Source organism: Myxine glutinosa, chromosome 13 (assembly GCF_964187855.1).
Source record: "Myxine glutinosa chromosome 13, kmMyxGlut1.1, whole genome shotgun sequence".
NCBI lineage: Eukaryota > Metazoa > Chordata > Myxini > Myxiniformes > Myxinidae > Myxine > Myxine glutinosa.
Window position 1 is genome coordinate 2,486,889 of NC_136273.1, and position 21,833 is coordinate 2,508,721.

General features: G+C 46.9%; 1 protein-coding gene across 4 annotated transcripts in view; it reads right to left on the bottom strand.

Moving 5' to 3' along the window:
- Positions 1–21,833, bottom strand: part of INTS10 (integrator complex subunit 10) — a 166,797-nt gene that overhangs the window by 40,950 nt on the left and 104,014 nt on the right. For all 4 annotated transcript variants that reach the window (XM_078766937.1, XM_078766941.1, XM_078766940.1 and 1 more), the window contains 2 exons: positions 20,482–20,615; positions 13,972–14,110 (listed from right to left, as the gene is read on the bottom strand). In XM_078766937.1, coding sequence (XP_078623063.1) covers positions 13,972–14,110; positions 20,482–20,615 — 273 coding nt within the window. The remainder of the gene's footprint in view (positions 1–13,971; positions 14,111–20,481; positions 20,616–21,833) is intronic.

Here is a 21,833-nt window from a genome sequence, read left to right on the forward strand (position 1 = left end):
ATTGGAACCCACAAGGGCCCCCTCCCCAAAACTGGAACATGCAGGGGCCCCCTCCACAGCCGCAGAGCTGGGCCGTGCAAACACCCCCTCCACAGACCTGGGCAGTACAAACGCCCCCTCCCCAGAACGGGTATCCACAGGGACCCCCTCCCCAAAACGATGGGCCCCCCCCAAGTTATTGGGCCCCAAGCGGAGCAAACGGGAATGGGCCGCCACAATGGGGACAGCAGAACCAACAGCCTGCGAGGCGTCCGACGCAACAGGGTCCGTGCAATAACAACGGGTACCCCGCATCCACCGCTCCACAAGGGGCGTGCTTCCGCTGCGGACGGATGGGACATTGGAAACGTGATTGCCGGGGGCCCCGCCAGGGATACCCGCCACCGAGAAATCAAGTAGCCTATTGACGGGCCGCCGGCGGGCCGCCCATAGAATGCCCCCTCTTGACTATGACACCAACCGAGGAGCCGACCTTGACACTAGACGTGGATGGGCAACAGGTAGACTTTCTCGTCGATACGGGTGCGACTCGCAGTACTATTAACGAAGGGCAGCTACCATCCTTGCGCCCCACAGATAGGGACGTTCAGATAGTGGGAGTTTCAGGCTTGCCCCAAGCGCTCCCTATTTCAGAAGAGGTAAGAGTGGTGTGCGGCCCACTAGAGGCTAGGCACGCTTTTTTGATGACTACCACCGCCCCGACTAACTTGTTGGGACGGGATCTACTTTGCCGTTTAGGCTGCCAAATTTCATGCACGGAGCAGGGAGTTTTTGTAGATGTCGCGGAATCCAAACGCGATCTGTTAATGACGGCATTGTCTCGGCCCGGCCCCACCGCCTACTGGTGGAGCCTGGACAAGGGGGCTTTGGCCACTTGGGCACACGTCCTAGACACAGTGTGCTCCCGGAACGACGGGTTGCGAGATTGGCTGCGCGTACACCAAATTACAACAGACGTAAAGGACAACCCTCCCCACTGCACGGCTTACTACGATGCCAGGGGCGATGACGACGAGTACCGAGAAAAGATAAAGGGGTCAATAGGTAAGAATTCGGACCTACTATTGTCAAATATATGGGTTGGACGGGAGGGAATAGGCGTCGAGGTAACCCTAACTGCGGAGCAGCGGGCGTTGTCTCAGTATCCCGCAGGGGTGGACGCCCATGTTACCCTCACCACCGCCAAAGGGTGGCCGGCGGAAAGTGTAGGCTGGATGGTGGGGCGCTTGCGAGAAATTCCGTGCACGCCATTTATGAAGTGGACCACTGGACAGTGACGATGCTCGACAAGGACGAGGGGTATTTGATCACCCTTGAGGAGCAGAGTATAGAAGGAAAATTTGAAGAGACAGACCTGCCCCCAAAGGGCACCCACGTTGTACGAACAGTGTCTCAGAGCCCGGGCGAGTCCGATGACCTTTTGGAGGAGGTTCCGGCCGATTTGTGGTCCCAACACGACAACGATGTCGGGCGAATTCGCGATGCCAAACCTCTGGTAATACCGGTCCAACCAGGAATGCCCCTCCCAAACGTGAGACAATATAAATTGCGGCACGAGGCCGATGCGGGCATAGAGCCAGTGATTCAATCTTTGGTGAAACAGAAAATAATTGTGGAAACTAACAGCCAATGCAACACACCAATTTTGCCCGTGAAGAAACCAATGCAGGATAAATGGAGGTTCGTGCAGGATTTGAGGGAAGTGAACAAAGTCATACAAGGCATACACCCAGTGGTACCAAATGCGGAAGGCCTTATGACATCTATCCCACCGGACGCAACACATTTTACCGTTATTGACCTATGCTCTGCCTTTTTCTCCGTACCTATCGCACCTGAGTCACAATACTTGTTCGCCTTCACCTTTAGAGGGCGCCAGTTCACCTGGACGGTGTTACCCCAAGGGTTCTCCGACAGCCCCACCCTGTTCTCCCGAGCGTTGCACCGCGATTTGGCAGACGTGGAACTAAAAGGGGGTTCGGTGCTGTTGCAATACATTGACGACTTGTTGATTTGTTCCCCTTCCAAGGAAGCCTGTGAAGGGGACTCCATGGCCCTGCTAAGAGCCTTGGCGGCCAAGGGCCACAAGGTGGGACGGAGAAAGCTCCAATTTGTACGGAAGGTAGTAACCTATTTGGGTCATGCCATTTCACACGGGAAGCGAGAACTGCATGCTGGACGGGTGACCGCCATCATGGAATCGCCACGGCCAAGCACGCAACGACAGATGTTGCGCTTCCTAGGTATGACGGGTTACTGCCGCTCTTGGATAATTGACTACGCGCTACTTGCTAAACCGCTGTACGAAGCCACCAGAATAGGAGAACCGAACTACTTGGTTTGGACGGACGAATTGATGCGCTGTTTCGAGGGGCTGAAAAAGGCATTGGTAACGGCACCGACTTTAGGACTCCCCGATTATGCGAAACCATTCACCCTTTACACTCATGCAGTAAGGGGTTTTGCTCAGTCCGTTTTGACACAGACTCATGGAGATAAGGAACGACCGGTAGCCTACTTTAGCAAAAAGCTAGAACCGGTCGAGCAAGGGTTTCCGGTGTGCCTGCAAGCCGTGGCAGCGGCTAGGTACGCAGTGGAAAGGACAGCGGACATTGTGATGGGGCACCCGGTAACGCTACAGGTACCACACTGCGTCACTTCACTGTTACTACAGCGGACAACACAACACTTGTCGACCACTAGATTAATGCAATACGAAACAGCACTGATTACGGCCGCCAACGTCACCATTAAACGTTGCACTACACTCAACCCGGCCTCACTGATGCCCACCCCAGAGGAGGGCGAACCCCACGTATGTGTCGATGTAGTACAGCAAGTCTCCACGGTACGTCCGGACTTGAAGGACGTTCCCCTTGACAACCCCGATCGTGTGTACTACGTCGACGGATCAGCTAAACGCGGATGGGACGGCTCTTTGCTATCCGGATACGCGGTGTGTTCAGATAATGAGACGGTAGAAAGCGGGCGCCTTCCGCCCACATTTTCCGCCCAGCAGGCGGAGCTGTGCGCCTTGACTAGAGCATGCAGCTTGGCGGCAGACCTTGCCGTCAACATTTATACAGATTCAGCATACGCACACGGGGTAGTTCACGACAAAGGGGCAATCTGGAAGATGCGAGGCTTTCTCACATCTGCGGGTTCGGTCATAAAGAACGGCGAACTGGTTGAAGGGCTACTCCGAAGCATCTTGCTTCCCCGCGTGGTCGCGGTAATTAAATGTCGCGGCCACCAAAAGACAGACTCTGACGTCACCCGAGGCAACGCCAGAGCGGACGCAGCGGCAGGAAAAGCGGCCAACCAACAAATAGGACGGAACATGCCGATGGTAACGCGAGCAAAGGGGGCACACACGCAAACTGCCAACGTACCGACCTCAGGACCAACCCCCTCCTCGCAAAATGGGTGCACCATCATCACCGCCTCACCGACTAATGAGGACGTTATAAAACTTCAAAACGCAGCAACAGCAGCCGAACACGATGACTGGGTAAAACGAGGGGCCACACGCCCCGGACCAAATGCGATGTGGACCCTTCACGGAAAACCAATAGCACCCAAGGAACTACTGCCTTGGCTGGCACGTATGGGACATCAAAATGGCCATGTGTGCCAGAGGGGGGTGATGGAACAGATAAACTATACCTGGGCGGCACCGGGACTGTCGCGAATTGCATCAGAGGTGTGCCGGTCATGCGCGGTTTGCCAACAACACAACAGGGGGGCACCACCAAGGCACCCACATAATGCGGGCCATCCCCGACCAATCGGGCCCTTCTGTCATGTCCAGTTCGATTTTATAAACATGGAACCAAGTATGTCGTTCCGCTATGTCCTGGTAATCGTGGACATGTTCACAAAATGGGTCAAGGCCTATCCATGCGTTAAGTCAGACGCCCCGACAGTAGCCAAGCGCCTTGTGCGGGATTTCATGTGCAGATTCGGCATCCCTCAGAAAATTTCGTCAGACAAAGGGGGCCACTTCACGGGAGAGGTGATTAAGGGTATCCTAAAGGCACTGGGCGTGAAACAATCTTTCCATTGCGCTTATCACCCACAATCAGCGGGACTTGTGGAACGCACCAACGGGACTCTGAAACTCAAGGTAGCCAAGATCTGTGCAGACACAGGTTTGAAGTGGCCGGAAGCACTCCCGCTGGCGTTAATGAGTATTCGGTCCACCCCGGGCCGCACCACGGGCCTTTCCCCCCACGAGATATTAATGGGACGACCTATGAGTTTGCCTGTTTCGGCCCCGATGGACATGTCCAAACTTGATTTGCCTGTGATGGATGACATGCTTTTAAAGTTTTGCAGAGAATTGTCCAATGTGGCACGCAGCATCCACGCCCGGGTACGAGAGGCGTTGCCTGAACCAACAAGCCACGCCATCCACGACTTCCAGACCGGCGATTACGTGCTCGTAAAACACTTCACCCGCAAGAACGCCTTGGAACCAAGGTGGAAGGGACCAGTCCAGGTGTTGCTGACTACACCAACGGCAGTCTTTTGCGAGGGCAAGACCTCGTGGATCCACGCCACGCACTGTAAGTTGGCCATACAAGCACCAGACACTACACCACAGCAACCACAGTAAGGATGGGCCTAATCATAGGTACGATACTATTGATAGCGACAGCAGCTAGGGGAAGCTCCGATCCCAATAGATGCGAAAACGGAACCCGACACCTCACCGTAACATGGGGACAAAGAGTATCACTACCATGTTTCGAACAGAAAACCCTGTACACAAATTGGGTAAGCGTAAGATGGCTAGCACTGTCGGCAGGGCCCGGACGTGTTGGCATTGTACTACGAAAGCAACGAGAGTTCCGGGAAGACGGGCAAGCTAGCATTAAGACCTTGGCCCAACCAGGATACAAATGGGGAACCCCTGATTTTAAGCTACAAACACGCACACGCCTAGAGAAAGGCATGACTATGCAGGTCCGGTGCAGCGTCTGGACCCCTGGCGCGGCCAGTGGCGAAACTAAATACACACCATGCATCGAATACATACTCACGCCGCAACCCCAGGATAAGGCCCCAAAGAAGGGTGAAAACACATATTAGAAAGTGGCAAGGGAGGTGGCGACAATTCAAAATAGGACACACTGCTGGTCGTGCATGCACTTTCCCCAAGCAGGCACCACAGGAATACACATGATAGTGCTACCTCTGTCCCTCAACGACCTTTGCTCACAACCTATCGATTCCCCATGTTTAGTCACCACGCTGGAAAGAGAAGGGGTTGGCAACGGCAAGAGTTGCAATCGACAATTTAATTATCGCCCGTCAATGATTGCCCATGTGGCCGAGATGCCTGCCCCCGTCTGGGTCAAACCACAGAAAGGGACGGTCTGCCTCCAGGGTTCCGGCCACTTGCGTATGGGAGAATCAGAATGCGCCTACACTCTCCCCGGGAAGCTGGGACAAGGGAGCTCGGGGATTACATTACGAATAGTACTGCAAGATAAACACAACCACAACATAACGGCTATAACATTCTCTAGGGGGGTTAGTAGGATTAATGGGGTGATAAAGGGACTCCAGTGCTTATCCACCCACCTGGTCCCACCCCATGGGACAATGTTTATATGCGGCGACAAGGCTTACCCCTATTTACCAAATAATTGGGGGGGCACATGTTATCTTGGTTCAGTCCTTCCTGACGTTGAGATACTGGATGAGCTAGACCCAAAGTCCTTGGACAGGCGACATAAGAGGTCAGTCATGAACGAAGATGGAACCACTAAACTACACGGGAGCCTATGGGAAAAGGTGTTAGGTTTCTTCTTCCCAGGTGCGGGCACAGCCATGAACAGCTTCCGGATAGATAAATTGGCTTTGGCCCTAGAAAAGGTGGCAAACGACACCGCTACGGCTCATGACATACTATTGGACACGGTAATTCACATGCGTACAATGGTGATGCAGAATCGGGTGGCTTTGGACATGCTCCTGGCAGAGAAAGGAGGGGTATGCGGAATAATAGAGGGAAAGTGTTGCACTTACATACCTGATCCATCCGAAGGAGTGTCAGCCGCAATAGTGAGACTAAGGGAAACCAGCCACGCCCTGACGATCGATCGGATCGCGCGCGAGAACTCTTATAAATTTAGCTGGCTCACTGACTGGTTCCGGGGATGGACGGGCACTATAGTGAAGTGGTTATTGACCGCACTGGCCGTGATAATCGGGGTAGTAATTTGGGGGGCACTAATGAAATCTTTAGTCCTCCTCTGTATGAGAAAGTACTTTACAGGATGGAAAGTGAAGAAGCCGCCGACAACGACTATGGTTCTGACCACAGAGGCCGTCGACCTGAATGGGTCCTTCAACAAGGCAGATGTGACCGGCGCTCCAGAAAATTGTATTGATTTTTGTGATGACTGTGATACTTGTGTTGAAAATCCCATGTGGGAACTGGCTGCTGCCTGTATTGATGTTTGTGATGACTATGATACTTGTGCTGTAAACCCCTTGCGTGTACTGGCTAACGCCTCTTATGTATTACAAGCTGACAGCTGTACACCCCCTTCCGACCCAACTATGGATCTGATTGCGACGCTGGGTCTGGCAGTCGAGGGACCCGACGTGGATATCCTAGACCCGCAAGCCGACCAGGCGTCCATGGGAGACTTTGACATAAAGGAAGTCCCTCTCTTTGCTTCAAAAGTTTTAAGTTCAAATGCTTCAAGTGATTCGGATTTTAACGCTCTGTACCCTGACCAGGAACATGAGACACAAGATACTGACAACATTATGTATTCCCCAGAACAGCAGCACGTGAGAGATCTCATGGGCATGATCGTTGATTAACTTCGAAGATCTGCAAGGACCGCGTCTGCAAAGGGTGTGGGGAGCAAGTTCCGCAGGGGAGGTAGTGGGCCCCCTGGCGGGGCAGAACCTCATCTGGACCAGACGCCTTCGTTGTGGATCCGAAACGTTAATGGACTTTCATGTTCTGAGCCCTCAGGTTCCAAGCACGCACCACACGACACGTTCCCCAAATGCACGGGCGAGGCGCTATGGGCGCACGGTATGCCCTTGGGAGATACCCGCATTACACGATTGTCTTTCAATAAAGCCCGATGCGGCATGTTGTCTCTTGAGATACTTTGTCTCGACGAGACAAGAGGAAGGGATGTCAGGTCGCAGATTTGTTACTGCTTAATGCTCTGTTATAGATGTCGTTTGACTAATATGTTATGTTATAAATGCTGTTTAAAAATGCTATTTCATAAAGTTAATAAAAGGTTGTCGCTTAGCTATAGTTTAAAATGAGAAAATACTCGCTTCATCTGTGCTGAACAGATGGCCTCGTTGTATACGTGCGCCCCTTGAAGGCTAGATAAGCCTAGTTGTAAACTTTCTCCCTTCTCCGCAGACGGCGCCTCGAGCCGCGGGCAGGAAAACGGATTATATGCGCGTGGAATGTGAGACTTTACGTAGGATGCTTGGATCGTGGACATAAACCTTTTGATAAACTGTTAAAACATTAACTATATTTTGTATAATCACAGTGACGCTTGAGTTACGATAAATATGCTTTGAATTTAAGTTTAAATGAGAAATGTGAACTGGAAGGTACATTTAACACCTGGAACTCATCAGAACGCCCTCATACACTTTATGGTCTTATCAGGACCAAGAATGCAATCCCCCTTCGGTGAGTTATATTTTCTGTCACCTCGGAGCCTTGAAACCACATCTGGTCCGGATCCTGACGGTGCGTGCTTCACTCCCCCAAGATGAAAGGACGGATGACGGTGGGGGCTCGGCAGTTCCTTTGTCCTCTCGGAGATCCTCTGATAAAGCGTGTCCCTATATAACTGAACTGTGAATCAATGTGTTTTCAGGAAGGTAGACATGGCATGACGGTGGTTCGTGCTGTAGACGTCTCCGTTTCCTCCAGATCTGTATTAATTGGTATTTAATAAAGATTCGTCATTCTCAATCTGTTGGTGAACTTCTGTTACGATCAAGGAGTTTGTTCCCCACGTATATATATATATATATATATATATATATATATATATATATATATATATATATATATATATATATATATATATATATATATATAAATAAAATGGCGATTGCGGCCCAGGATTGGACTGTTTCCCCCCCTCTCCGAGTGAATGGAAGCACACACTGGAAGAAGGGAAGATCCCTCCAGTCAGTTATTTATTGTCCCCCGTCGCACCACGGAGCGAAAGGGGGACTATGGTTTTCCCCTCCGTCCGTCCGTCCGTCCGTCCGTCCGTCCGTGCATCCGTGCATCCGTAAGCAAAGGACCGCATTCGAATTTGGTGTGTGGGTGCAACCCACGTCAAAATCCAAGATGGCCACCGCCATGTATGTCTGATGCCATGTATGTCTGAACCTTGTGAGCGGAATATCTTGAAAAATAAGCGAAGTACCAACTTATAATCTGGTGTGTGGGTGTATTTAGGCATAAGGAAGAACGCTATTGAAAATTGGGTCGCCACGTCAAAATCCAAGATGGCCGCCTCCATGTATGTCTGAACCTTGTGAGCAAAATATCATATCTTAGCATGTTTTCTGCGTCTTCCACTTTGTCAACTCGCATCACTTCCCCGACGGGGGACCTAGGCGTAACGCTTGTTTAGTATTATGTTTAAAGAAGGCAATTCATATCCATGTGATCGATATGTGTTGAGCATGTAAGCAGTGTAAGGGCCAGTTCCTTTCCCCCCTCTATATCCCTACCTTTCTATCTCTTCTCTTCACAGCATCCATCACAGGCTCTATTCCCATCATCTTTCACAATTCATCATTTGTCTTCCTCTCTCTCAACGATACTCCACACATCCACCGAACCATTCGCATTTCCACCCTTTCCAGCCTTCGTTGCTGCTCTACGTTCATTACCCATGTCTCGCTCCCATAAATCATAACACTTCTCACACATGCAGCATACACCTTTCCCTTCAGCTTCAACGACACTCCCCTCCTCCTCGTCAGCACGCCACTCAGTTCCCGAAACGTCTTCCATGCACATCTCACTCGAGCAACCGTTGCCAAGTCTGATCCACCTTCTCCATTCAGCATGTCTCCTAGGTAACAAAATGTTTTCACACCTTCCAGCTTCACGCCATCTCCAAGATCCAACTCAACATTTCCTCCATCTGCAGCTCCCCCTGTGCACACCTTACACTTGAATGACAAATTCCTGAACCAGAACAGATATTTGAGAGCCGCTCCCAGCGACATCTTCCACCTTTCCTTTCATTCCGCCAAGGCGTTTCATACCTTACTCGCCTCACTTTCTCTCCCACCTCCCGTCTTTTCAATTTCTGAACACATTCACACGCACTCTCTTAGTTTACCTCAGACCCACGACAATCTTTTTCTTGACATTTTACCTCAGTTCGTTTTTGCATGTGGCTTTGCAACCCTCGGTGCTCGTTTCAGGGGCCTAGACAGATCACGAGTCCTCCAGTAACACCATTAGCTCACTAACCCCTGAAAAGAGGCATTCCAGGGCCACGCAGACCAATGTGTGGGACAGAGGAGCCAGAGGAGACACGAGGCACAGGTTAAAGGACAAGCCGAAGCCACGATTGCTTCCAGATTCTAAAGGGTAATTCTAAAGGGTAGTTCTAAAGGGTGATTCCAAAGGGCGATTCCAACGGGCGATTCCAACGGGCGATTCCAACGGGCGATTCCAACGGGCGGTTCCAAAGGGCGGTTCCAAGGGGCGGTTCCAAGGGGCGGTTCCAAAGGGCGGTTCCAAAGGGCGGTTCCAAAGGGCGGTTCCAAAGGGCGGTTCCAAAGGGCGGTTCCAAAGGGCGGTTCCAAAGGGCGGTTCCAAAGGGCGGTTCCAAAGGGCGGTTCTAAAGAGTAATTCTAAGGGGTAATGCTAAAGGGTAATGCTAAAGGGTAATTCGAAAGGGTAGTTCTAAAGGGTAGTTCTAAAGGGTAGTTCTAAAGGGTAGTTCTAAAGGGTAGTTCTAAAGGGTCGTTCTAAAGGGTAGTTCTAAAGGGTAGTTCTAAAGGGTAGTTCTAAAGGGTAGTTCTAAAGAGTAATTCTAAAGAGTAATTCTAAAGAGTAATTCTAAAGAGTAATTCTAAAGAGTAATTCTAAAGAGTAATTCTAAAGAGTAATTCTAAAGAGTAATTCTAAAGAGTAATTCTAAAGAGTAATTCTAAAGAGTAATTCTAAAGGCTAATTCGAAAGGGTGGTTCTAAAGAGTAGTTCTAAGGGGTAATGCTAAAGGGTAATTCGAAAGGGTAGTTCTAAAGGGTAGTTCAAAAGGGTAGTTCTAAAGGGTAGTTCTAAAGAGTAATTCTAAAGAGTAATTCTAAAGGGTAATTCTAAAGGCTAATTCGAAAGGGTGGTTCTAAAGAGTAGTTCTAAGGGGTAATGCTAAAGGGTAATTCGAAAGGGTAGTTCTAAAGGGTAGTTCTAAAGGGTAGTTCTAAAGGGTAGTTCTAAAGGGTAGTTCTAAAGGGTAGTTCTAAAGGGTAGTTCTAAAGGGTAGTTCTAAAGGGTAATTCTAAAGGGTAATTCGAAAGGGTGGTTCTAAAGAGTAATTCTAAGGGGTAATTCTAAAGGGTAGTTCGAAAGGGTAGTTCTAAAGGGTAATTCTAAAGGGTAATTCTAAAGGGCAATTCTAAAGGGCAATTCTAAAGGGCAATTCTAAAGGGTAATTCTAAAGGGTAGTTCTAAAGGGTAGTTCTAAAGGGTAGTTCTAAAGGGTAGTTCTAAAGGGTAGTTCTAAAGGGTAGTTCTAAAGGGTAGTTCTAAAGGGTAGTTCTAAAGGGTAGTTCTAAAGGGTAGTTCTAAAGGGTAATTCTCAAGGGTAATGCCAAAGGGTAATTCTAAAGGGGGTAATGCTAAAGGGTAATTCTAATGGGTTTGAAAGGGTAATTTTGAAGGGTTTTGTTTGATTCCAGGCTTTGCCTATTTCATATTAAAAATTCAAAACTGAACCGCTTCCTTTGGACACGGGCGCAATTGTTTATATACAAGGTCTAAGCTCATGGAAATGCTAGAACACAGAACAGATCAGGGGACAACATAGCAAAGGGAACATCAGGAGAGATTCCAACGGGCGATATTGGTAAACACCAATAGCAGGGCGTAGGGAGAAGGTATATGGAGATGGACAAACACGGGATGCAGGTAAAGATGAGGGGTAAGGGCGAACGCAAGGGGTTATCCAAGCAAGATATTCTATTTATGTATTTTTATTCATTTTCTTAAATTTGTGGAATGTTTTTCACTTGGAAGTTGTGGGTTACGATGTGTAAATAAAGATGGAAAAAGTCTAGTTTAATGTAATTTAATTCCAGGATACAAGGTAACAAAAGGTGAACATTTTGAAAGGGAGGGGGGTTCAGGAGTGGGTTGACTTACTCTAGGCAAAGTATTTTAAGTGACTAGTCCACCCGTTCACTATGGGAGCAGCAGGAAGGGTCATTCCTCTTTGGGGTATGTAGATTACAGTCGATCTACGGCGGATCTCAAGAACATTGGGTGTGTGTTCATTTACCAAGTTTCTTGTGGAGAGATCGCCAAGTGGTTTAAGCATTCGAGCAAGCACTCCATTCAAAACGTTAATGAACGGCTGGGCTTGGCAAGCACGAGCTAGCTGCTTGGTAAATGAGCACAACCCGGACTTCCTCTCTTTCAGTTTCATGTTAAACAGCAGGAGCAAGTTTCAAAAGTTCGCCACGAAAAACGCCATGTTAGCGCCAGGAAGGCTCATGTTATTTACCCAACACTTGTGGTATATATAGATTACAGTAGATCTTCGCTCAGTTCTGAAAGTAAAACTTACCTCACGGATGTCGGGATTCCTCCAAATTTCCTCATTTAGTGTCATACACAGCATTAGCGACTGTTTAAAAAGCTAATCATATGTTTGTAGTTTATAATATTTATACTTCTGGGAGAGGCCGTTGGGCCCACGAAAACGCCATGATAAGCTATTTATAAATGTTGACTCGACGTTTGTTCAGGGAGGAAAAACCCCTTGGGGGTGGGGTGGGGGGGGGGGGGGGGGAGGACATTATTGGTGTTAATATTGTTTTGTAATAACATTAATATGATGCTATTATCGTTAGTTTTGTTATTAGAAGCGGCCTTGGAAAAACGCCACCATAAAGCTAACAACATGGATTATACACCTCAAGACGCAACCCCATTGACGGCAATGGTGGAGAAAACCCACTCGGGAGAAAACACCCTTGGGGAGGGGGGGCAAATGAATGCGCTACAACCTTCATTGTGTAACCCTTCGTCATCCTGTCAAGTTTGGTTTAGATTGGATAAGTAACGACAGAATGTATCGCAGTCAAAAAATCATCACACAGACAAAGAGACATACACCAAATTGCGTATTTTAGTATGATGATGATAAAATTCATTTTAAAAGTTCATATTTTAGGGTGCCTGTGGGCAATTGAAGCTGATTTGAAAATTTACCAGTGTCAATTTAGTTTCCAAAACTGTGGTTTTACACACACAAGGAAAGGGTTGGATATATGTTGCTAATACAGAGAAGGTTGAGATTTAGAGAATAAAACCATATATTTTCAATTTCAATCTAGGGACATATATATCTTGTCAAAAATCAAACATAGCATAACCCCCCCGGATGGTACCGACCACCCCTCCTGGTTCATAGCCTTACAAGGATGGACAAGATGCCAAAATCTTTCAATCCTGACAAATATCACACTCTCATGATGTCTCTCCAAAAAGACCACCTGGTACACCATCCCATCTACTTTCTCAACAATCCTCTTCAAGAAGTTCCGTCACTCAAGCTTTTGGGTCTCACCATCAGCCATGGTCTTTCCTGGGAAAACCACATTTCCAAGCTGGCCTCCAAAGCCAGTCACCGACTGGGCATCCTCCATCATGTGAAGTCCTTCCTTGGCACACCTGAGCTCCTCACCAAATACAAGGCTTTCATACGCAGCTCAAACGGAAGCCTCTCCTCAGTGAAAGACACATGAAAGCCCGCTTGGAGTTTGCAAAAAAGCACCTAAACGAATCTCAGACTGTGAGAAACAAAATTCTGTGGTCTGATGAAACCAAGATTGAACTGTTTGGCTTCCGTCTGGCCACTCTGCCATAAAGCCCAGATCGGTGGAGTGTTGCAGTGGTGGTTGCCCTTCTGGAGGTTTCTTCCATTTCCACACAGGATCTCTCGAGCTCAGCCAGAGTGACCATCGGGTTCTTGGTCACCTCTCTTACCAAGGCACTTCTCCCCCGATTGCCAGTTTGGCCGGGCGGTCAGCTCTAGGAAGAGTCCTGGTTGTTCCAAACTTCTTCCATTTAAGAATTATGGAGGCCACTGCGCTCTTGGGAACCTTCAATGCAGCAGAGTTTTTTTGTAGGCTTCCCCAGATCTGTGCCTCGACACAATCCTGTCTCTGAGCTCTGCAGGCAGTTCCTTCGACCTCATGGCTTGGTTTTTGCTCTAATATGCATTGTCAGCTGTGAGACCTTAGAGAGGTGTGTGCCTTTCCAAATAATGTCCAATCAATTAAATTTACCACAGGTGGACTCCAATAAGGTGTAGAAACATCTCAAAGATGATCAAGAGAAATGGGAGGCACCTGAGCTAAATTTCAAGTGTCATAGCAAAGGGTATGAATACTTATGTGAATGTGATATTTCAGTTTTTTCTTTTTAATAAATTTGCAAAACTTTCTAAAATCCTGTTTTCTCTTTGTCATTATGGGGTATTGAGTGTAGATTGATGAGGGGAAAAATGAATTTAAACGGTTTCAGCATAAGGCTGCAACATAACAAAATGTGAAAAAAGTGAAGGGGTCCAAATACTTTCTGAATGCACTGTATATCTAAGCTAATCAAACACATGGACCAAGGTATTCTTACAACATTCTTTCTATGGATTCTCCCACCACTTCCCCCCCAAATCCCAAATTTCCATGTAATAATACCTTTCTCATATGCTGCCTGAGAATGCAGGAGATCCCAGGCCTCACGTGCTAAGCGAAAGCCCTCGAGCTGTTCTGCAGCTCCTGGCAGCGATGATGGTGAGGAAATGGAACGGCCACGGGAAATCTCCTCTTCCTTGCTCTACCGCACAGTACAATAAGAAGATTGGACACAAAGCTCTCATCATTCATTTTTTGTCAATCACAAATTTCTCCTCTTCCAGATCGGATGCATAAATGCCAGCACATGTACTGTAAAGTGTTCTATCATTGCAGATAATGATCTGAGGGTGGGAATGGTAGCATCGGGGATAAAGGGGATTTTTGAGTCTAATTATTGCACATACAGTATATGCAATTTCCTTGTCTCAGCTGCTGTAAATACCTGCTTGGCCTCCTGTTGTGAATATTGTACACCACTCCTTTACTATACCATCTCCAGGCGCTGTATGATGTCATCGCCGGCACCGTAAGGGGGCCCGGCGATGACCCGTGCTGAAAGGGAGTACTCAGTTTACACTGTGGTTTCTTTCTTGTTTTCTTGTTACTTTCAAAATCGAAGATTTTTCAAGTATATTGGTCGGTTGTGTTTTTTTTGTCTGTTTGTTTGTCTGTCTATCACCGGCCTACAAGTCACAATTCTAAACCAAGCGTCACAAAACTTCACCAAGTTGTGGAGGTCGTCACAATTGAGAAGCCCATTGATTTTGAGGTCAAAGATCATCTGGAGGTCTAATTTCTAAAATCGCCATTTTTTATCCGATTGACTTGAAAATTGAACACCATTTGGATATTGGGTCACTAAATTGGGAAATTAACTATTTTTGAGGTCAAAACGTCAACTCAATGTCAAATTTCCAAAATCATCATGTTCCATAAGACCTACCCCTGATACATATATATATATATATATATATATATATATATATATATATATATATATATATATATATGTATATATATATATATATATATATATATATATATATATATATATATATATACATATATATATATATATATATATGAATGTGAATGATCGTTTTAAGGCCATTTTCCCCGCTGGAGCAGGGGTTAGCCTTGCGGGCCCCATGACAATCATGGTTCCCTGTTTGAGGCAATGTTTTTTTTATGGCCGGATGCCCTTCCTGACGCCAACCCTATATATATATATATATATATATATATATATATATATATATATATATATATATATATATATATATATATATATATATATATATATATATATATATATATATATATATATGTATATATATATATATATACATATATATATATATATACACATATACATATATACATATATATATATATACATATACATACATATATACATATACATACATACATATTGTTAAGGATCTCGGAGGGAAGAGGGGGGGATGGGGAGGGTGAGGGATGGGAGGGTGAGGGATGGGAGGGGTGAGGGGGTGGGAGGGGGGAGGGGGAGGGGGTTGGAGGGGGAGGGGGAGGGGGTGCGAGGGGGGAGGGGGAGGGGGTGCGAGGGGGAGAGGGGGAGAGGGGAGGCCCCGGCAGAAGTACCCGGCATTGCTGGGCGGGGGAGGGGAGGGGAGGGGAGGGGAACGGGGGGGGGGAGGGGAGAAGAGGGGGGGAGGGGAGAAGGGTGGGGGAGGGGAGGGGGAAAAGGGAGGGGAAGGGGAGAAGGGGAGGGGGTAGGGTGGAGGGGGTAGGGTGGAGGGGGAAAAGGGAGGGGGAGGGGAGAAGGTAGGGTGGAGGGGGTAGGATGGAGGGGGAAGGGAGGGGGAGGGGCGAGGGGGAGGAGGGAGGGGAGAGGGGGAAGGGGGAGGGGAGGGGGAGGGGGAAAGGGAGGGGGAGGGGGGAATGGGAGGGGGAGGGGGAGGGGGGAATGGGAGGGGGAGGGGGAGGGGGAAAATGGAGGGGGAGGGGGAGGGGGGAGGGGGAAAAGGGAGGGGAAGGGGGAAAATGGAGGGGGAGGGGAGAAGGGGAGGGGAGAAGGGGAGGGGAGAAGGGGAGGGGAGAAGGGGAGGGGTAGGGTGGAGGGGGAATGGAAGGGGGGACGGAGGGGGGAGGGGGAAGGGGGAGGGAAGGGGATGGCCAGTAAACAATGACGTTGCAGTTCTCATGGTCGGAGAGCAGCACAACAATCGGACATAGTCCTGCATATTCGCAACAGCACGAAGCGGATTTTGGGGACTCACCGATCCTGTGATGTCCTCCAGTACCGGCGTTGCCGGACAGGGGAAGGGAGACCCGTACATTCCCAACCCGTACATTCGCCCTCTCGACTCAAGCTCACTCGGACAAAAGCCTCGCACAAATTACACCGTGAAGGCCCAATGGTCATGTCTATGCCACAAATCACGGGCGCACTGAATTGAAAATATATAGAACGCTCATACTCAGTGAAAAGTGAAGCCGCCGTGTCGCCATCTTGGTCAGCACGACTCGACTAACTCGCTTCGCGGATCTCGTTTTGTGCGGCAAGAAACTGCTCCAATCGGTTACGGAAGGGTTGTGGAAAGACGTTTCACAGCTGTTTCAAAGACATTTAATTCATATCGCACAAAATCGATACAAAACACGATCGCATAAAAGGTGAAGTGACGTGTGACGGGATGGAACATCACGTGATCGCTCTGAGCGAATCAGTCTGGCGGCGGGAATGGAACATCACGTGATCGCTCTGAGCGAATCAGCGAGCTGCTCTGGAACCGGCTGAGATTAGCGGGTACTTCGCTGAAATGCGCTGAGGTAAATATGAATAAAAAATATGGATCGTCAAATATTTTGAGTTCGGCCATGTTCGTCCCACGCTCAATGGCCATGTCTATGTCAAATATCAAGCACGTAAGCCTCTCCGTTTAGGAGTCTATCGGTAACATTACACACACACACACAAACTGTGTTTTATATATATAGATATATATACAGTCACGTGAAAAAGTAAGTACACCCCATGTAAAGTTTTGACTTTTTCAACATATTTCAACATACAGCTATTTGATGTTCATTTCAACAATGTTGATAGATAAAGGTGATATAATATAACAAATATCATTTACATTTTGTAGTCTATTGTATAATTTAAATAAACAAATGCAAATTTCGCATGTGGAAAAAGTAAGTACACCCTTGGCTCTAATAGGTGGTATTGCCCCCTTTGGCAGAAACAACCTCAAGTAAGCGTTTCTTATAACTGTCGACCAGTCTCTGACATCGACTGGGAGAAATTTTTGCCCACTCCTCCATGCAGAATTCTTTCAAGTGTGCAGTGTTTGAGGGGTTTCTTGCATGCACAGCTCGTTTCAAATCCCCCCACAACATCTCGATGGGATTTCGATCCGGGCGTTGACTTGACCATTCCAGAACCCTCCATTTCTTTCTTTTCAGCGATTCCTTGGTGGATTTAGTGGTATGTTTAGGGTCATTGTCATGTTGCAAGGTCCACCTTCGGTTGAGCTTCAACTTTTCGACAGATGGCCTCACATTATCCTCAAGCACCCTCTGGTACAATGAAGAATTCATAGTGGATTATATGATGGTGAGCTGCCCAGGACCTGATGCAGCAAAGCTGCCCCAAACCATAATATTTCCACCACCATGCTTTACAGTTGGTATCAGGTTCTTGTGGTCAAATGCTGTCCTTGGTTTTCGCCAAACATGTCTTCTGGTACTGTGGCCAAATAGCTCTACCTTTGACTCATCTGTCCAGAGCACATTGTTCCAGAGGTGCTGGTCTTTGCCTAGGTGTTCATTGGCAAACTTTAGTCTTGCCCTGAGGTTCTTTCTGGACAGCAAAGGTTTCCTCCTGGCACACCTCCCATGTAGATGAAATTTGTGCAGCCTCTTTCTAATGGTAGACTCGTGCACTTTGACATCAACAGTGGCAAGAGCTACCTGTCGGTCCCGTGATGACATTCTGGGGGTTCTTAGAGACTTCTTTCAGCATCTTGCGGTCTGCTCTCGGGCTGAACTTGCTGGGGCGGCCTGGCCTGAACAAGTTGGCAGTTGTTTGGAATCTTCTCCACTTGTAGATGATCTTCTGGACAGTCGAATGATTGATTTCAAATTGTTTGGAGATCTTTTTAAATCCCTTCCCAGACTCATAGGCATCTATAACCTTCTTTCTGAAGGCCTCAGAGAGCTCTTTTGATCTAGGCATGGTGATGCCGCACACTTCAACAACAAAGAGCAAACCAATCTAAATGTCTGAGGTTTAAATAAGACAGGTTCCTCCAATATCCTCTCCAACGATGTTCTAATCATTTGCACCTGAGCTGGTGCACCTGATTCTAATTTTAGGTATTTGAAGTAGTGATAAATGTATGGGTGTACTTACTTTTTCCACATGCGAAATTTGCATTTATGTTTATTTAAATTATACAATGGACTACAAAATGTAAATGTTTCATGATATTTGTTATATTTTATCACCTTTATCTATCAATATTGTTGAAATGAAGATCAAATAGCTGCATGTTGAAATATGTTGAAAAAGTCAAAACTTTACATGGGGTGTACTGACTTTTTCACATGACTGTATGTATCTCTATATATGTATATGCACGTGCACCAACTGTGAACGTGAACGATAACTGTAAGCTGCGCTTCACTTCCGCTGAACTTGGGGACGGTGAGTGAGCTTTAGCGTGGCTCTTCCTTTTGTATGCATCTTCTGCACATATCACACATCTTACACACATATCACTATAGATACTTGTCTGATATACATGCCTGTTGTTTCTGTAGACTAAGAAAAGATCTTTGTTGGTCGAAAGCTTGTCGAGAATTAAAGATCGACCGCCCTGAAGCTACGTCCGTGTCTGATTTAATCTCCCGATTATTTATTTAATGCAAATGAGACGCCCTGCTCGTACTGTGGAGTTTCTACTATTTCTCACAGTTATATATATATAGGAGGACAAAGACAAAGTGGGACATAGCCAACACAGGCAATACGGACAACAAAACACAATACACCGCTCAAACACACACAAAACACTTGCAACATAAGCCGAGCATGGGTCTCTGGTCACGAGATCTCGCAACACAGCTTTGTGATTGGTTGATAGAATAGGCCCACCCCTCCCCCCAGGTATATCTGGGAGGAGGTGAACAAGGGAACTTCTCTTGATGAAGGCTAGTGGAGTCTCAGCGCACGCTGGGTTGCTGGCCGAAACGTTGAGTTTTTTTAAAGACAAAGCTATAGGTTGGAGAACGGAAAAATGGATATCGTGGATATAGTGTGTGTGTGTGTGTTATATATATATGTATATATATCTATATATATATATCTATATATATACAGTAGTGACCCCTAATTCCGAACGCCCCTCATCTCGAACTACTCTAATTCCGAACCGTAAATTCGAGAAAATTTTGTCCCTAATTCCGAATGTATTTCTATAACCGAACCGCCAACATAGCGTTAGCGTCGTTCATATTTCCCGCCGCGAGCGTCGTTCATATTTCCAGTGCTGAAATTAGAGAACTGTGCTTCCATTGGTCTAAAACACAGGCCATTGTTGAAAACTGGCACCCTAATAAAGCAGTGGTTAACAGGAGCATTAACTTGAAAAGTTAAGAAAAGTCGCCAACACCAGGCAACTTTGGAGAGGTGGTTCTCTAAAGAAAGCAAGCCTTGTGAGCCCCAACCCTCTACAAGTGGTGTTAAGAGACAAAGAGAGCAAACACCAGAAGCACAGTCATCTGATGTTAGCTTGGAAGGTGCCTCACCTTCCAAGCAATAAAACCCTCTCCCTCCTTCCTCCTCTCCAGCTTCCACATGCACCATCAGAACTCTCCACTAAGGTAAATGCAGTTATTTTCATGTTAGTACATTTATTTCTTTTTTTTATTATTATTATTATTAGATATTTAGGGCAATTACTCATCTTATTTTACCTTGAATCATGTGTATTTGCAGTTAACAGTGTCTTGATAATGGGTTTTTGGGGTCCAGGAACGGATTAATTCACTTTCCATTATTTCTTATGAGGAAAATAGTTTCTAATTCCGAACTTTTCCCAATCCGAACTGCCGCTGGAACGAATTAAATTCGGATTTAGAGGTCCCACTGTATATCTATATATATATATATCTATATATCTATATATATATCTATATATATATATATATATATATATATATATATATCTATATATCTATATATCTATATATATATATATATCTATATATATATATATATATATATATATATATATATATATATATATATATATATATATATATATATATATATATATATATATATATACACAATAAAAGACTGTTTATGTGCAATACAACACCCAAAAAATATCCCCAAAATTCCCGGTTCGGAAGACATCACCCCCTTAATATAAGGGTTCTTATGGGGAAATACGTTTCGCACATCACAAGTGTTTTCAGGAACGGAAACGCTGCGATAAATGAGGACTTGCTGTATTGTGCCTACCCTGCTGCAACAGATAAAAACAAAGAATCAAGAAGTATTCTGATCTTTACCAAAGATTTGTCATGGCTCTCGTCTAGTCGCCGCCGCTTGCTTGTCGGTCGGCTCCACTCATTCTCCGACTCGGAATAAACCACGGAAAGGTCTTCAACAAGCACCAACGAGGGCTGAGTCGCCGGTCCAGAACCTAGCACATAAAAATAAAAATCACCAACAGCGAGTAGATTTTAAATTCTGATTTTAAAAACTGCTTTGCCTGGCCATAGAAACATGACCCTACGCATACAGAGTAGCGCTTATAATAATACTAGCAGAAGTACCCAGCATTGCTGGACAGGGGAGGGGAGGGAAACGAGGGGAGGGGGAAGGGGAGGGGAGGGGAACGGGGGGGAGGGGAGGAGAGGGGGAGGGGGGAGGGTAGGGGGGAGGAGGCCGAGGGGAGGGGGGAGGTGGGGGAAGGGGAGGGGGAGGGGGGAGGTGGGGGAAGGGGAGCGCCAGTCAACAATGACGTTGCAGTTCTCATGGGAGGAGAGCAGCACAACAATCGCGACATCGTCCTGCATCTTCGCGACAACAGCACAAAGCGGATTTTGGAGACTCACCGATCCTGTGACGCCCTCCAGTACCGGCGTTGCCGGGCGGGGGAAGGGAGACCCGTACATTCTCAACCCGTACATTCGCCCTCTCGACTCAAGCTCACTCGGACAAAAGCCTCGCACAAATTACACCGTGAAGGCCCAATGGCCATGTCTATGCCACAAATCAAGTACATGAGCGAGTCTGGCGCACTGAATTGAAAATATATAGAACGCTCATACTCTGTGAAAAGTGTAGCAGCCGTGCCGCCATCTTGGTTAGCGCGACTCGACCAACTCGCTTCGCGGATCTCGTTTGTTTTGAACGTGTCCCAGATTTTAAAAGCCAGGCAACTGTTAAAATGCCATTTTGAGCGGCAATAAACTGCTCCAATCGGTTACGGAAGGGTTGTGGAAAGACGTTTCACAGCAGTTTCAAAGACGTTTAATTCATATCGCACAAAATCGACACAAAACACGATCACACAAAAGGTGAAAAAACGCAATCGCTTTTCGCTCTGAATTACGTGCAAACGTGTGATGGAAATCACCTTCGCCCAGCATCGAGTCCCAACCAAGATGGCGCCCAGTAGCTGCATCTCCACCTATGTGGTGTGAATGGCAATGGTCATCGATTCGATATATTTTCCGTTCAATGGTTTAGCAGTGGGGATGGAACATCACGTGATCGATCTGAGCGAATCAGCGAGCTGCTCTGGCACATGCTGAGATTCCGTGTATAATGTTCCTCGCTGAAATGCGCCGAGGTAAATATGAATAAAAAATATGGATCTCGTCAAATATTTTTAGGTAGGCCATGTCCTTCCCAG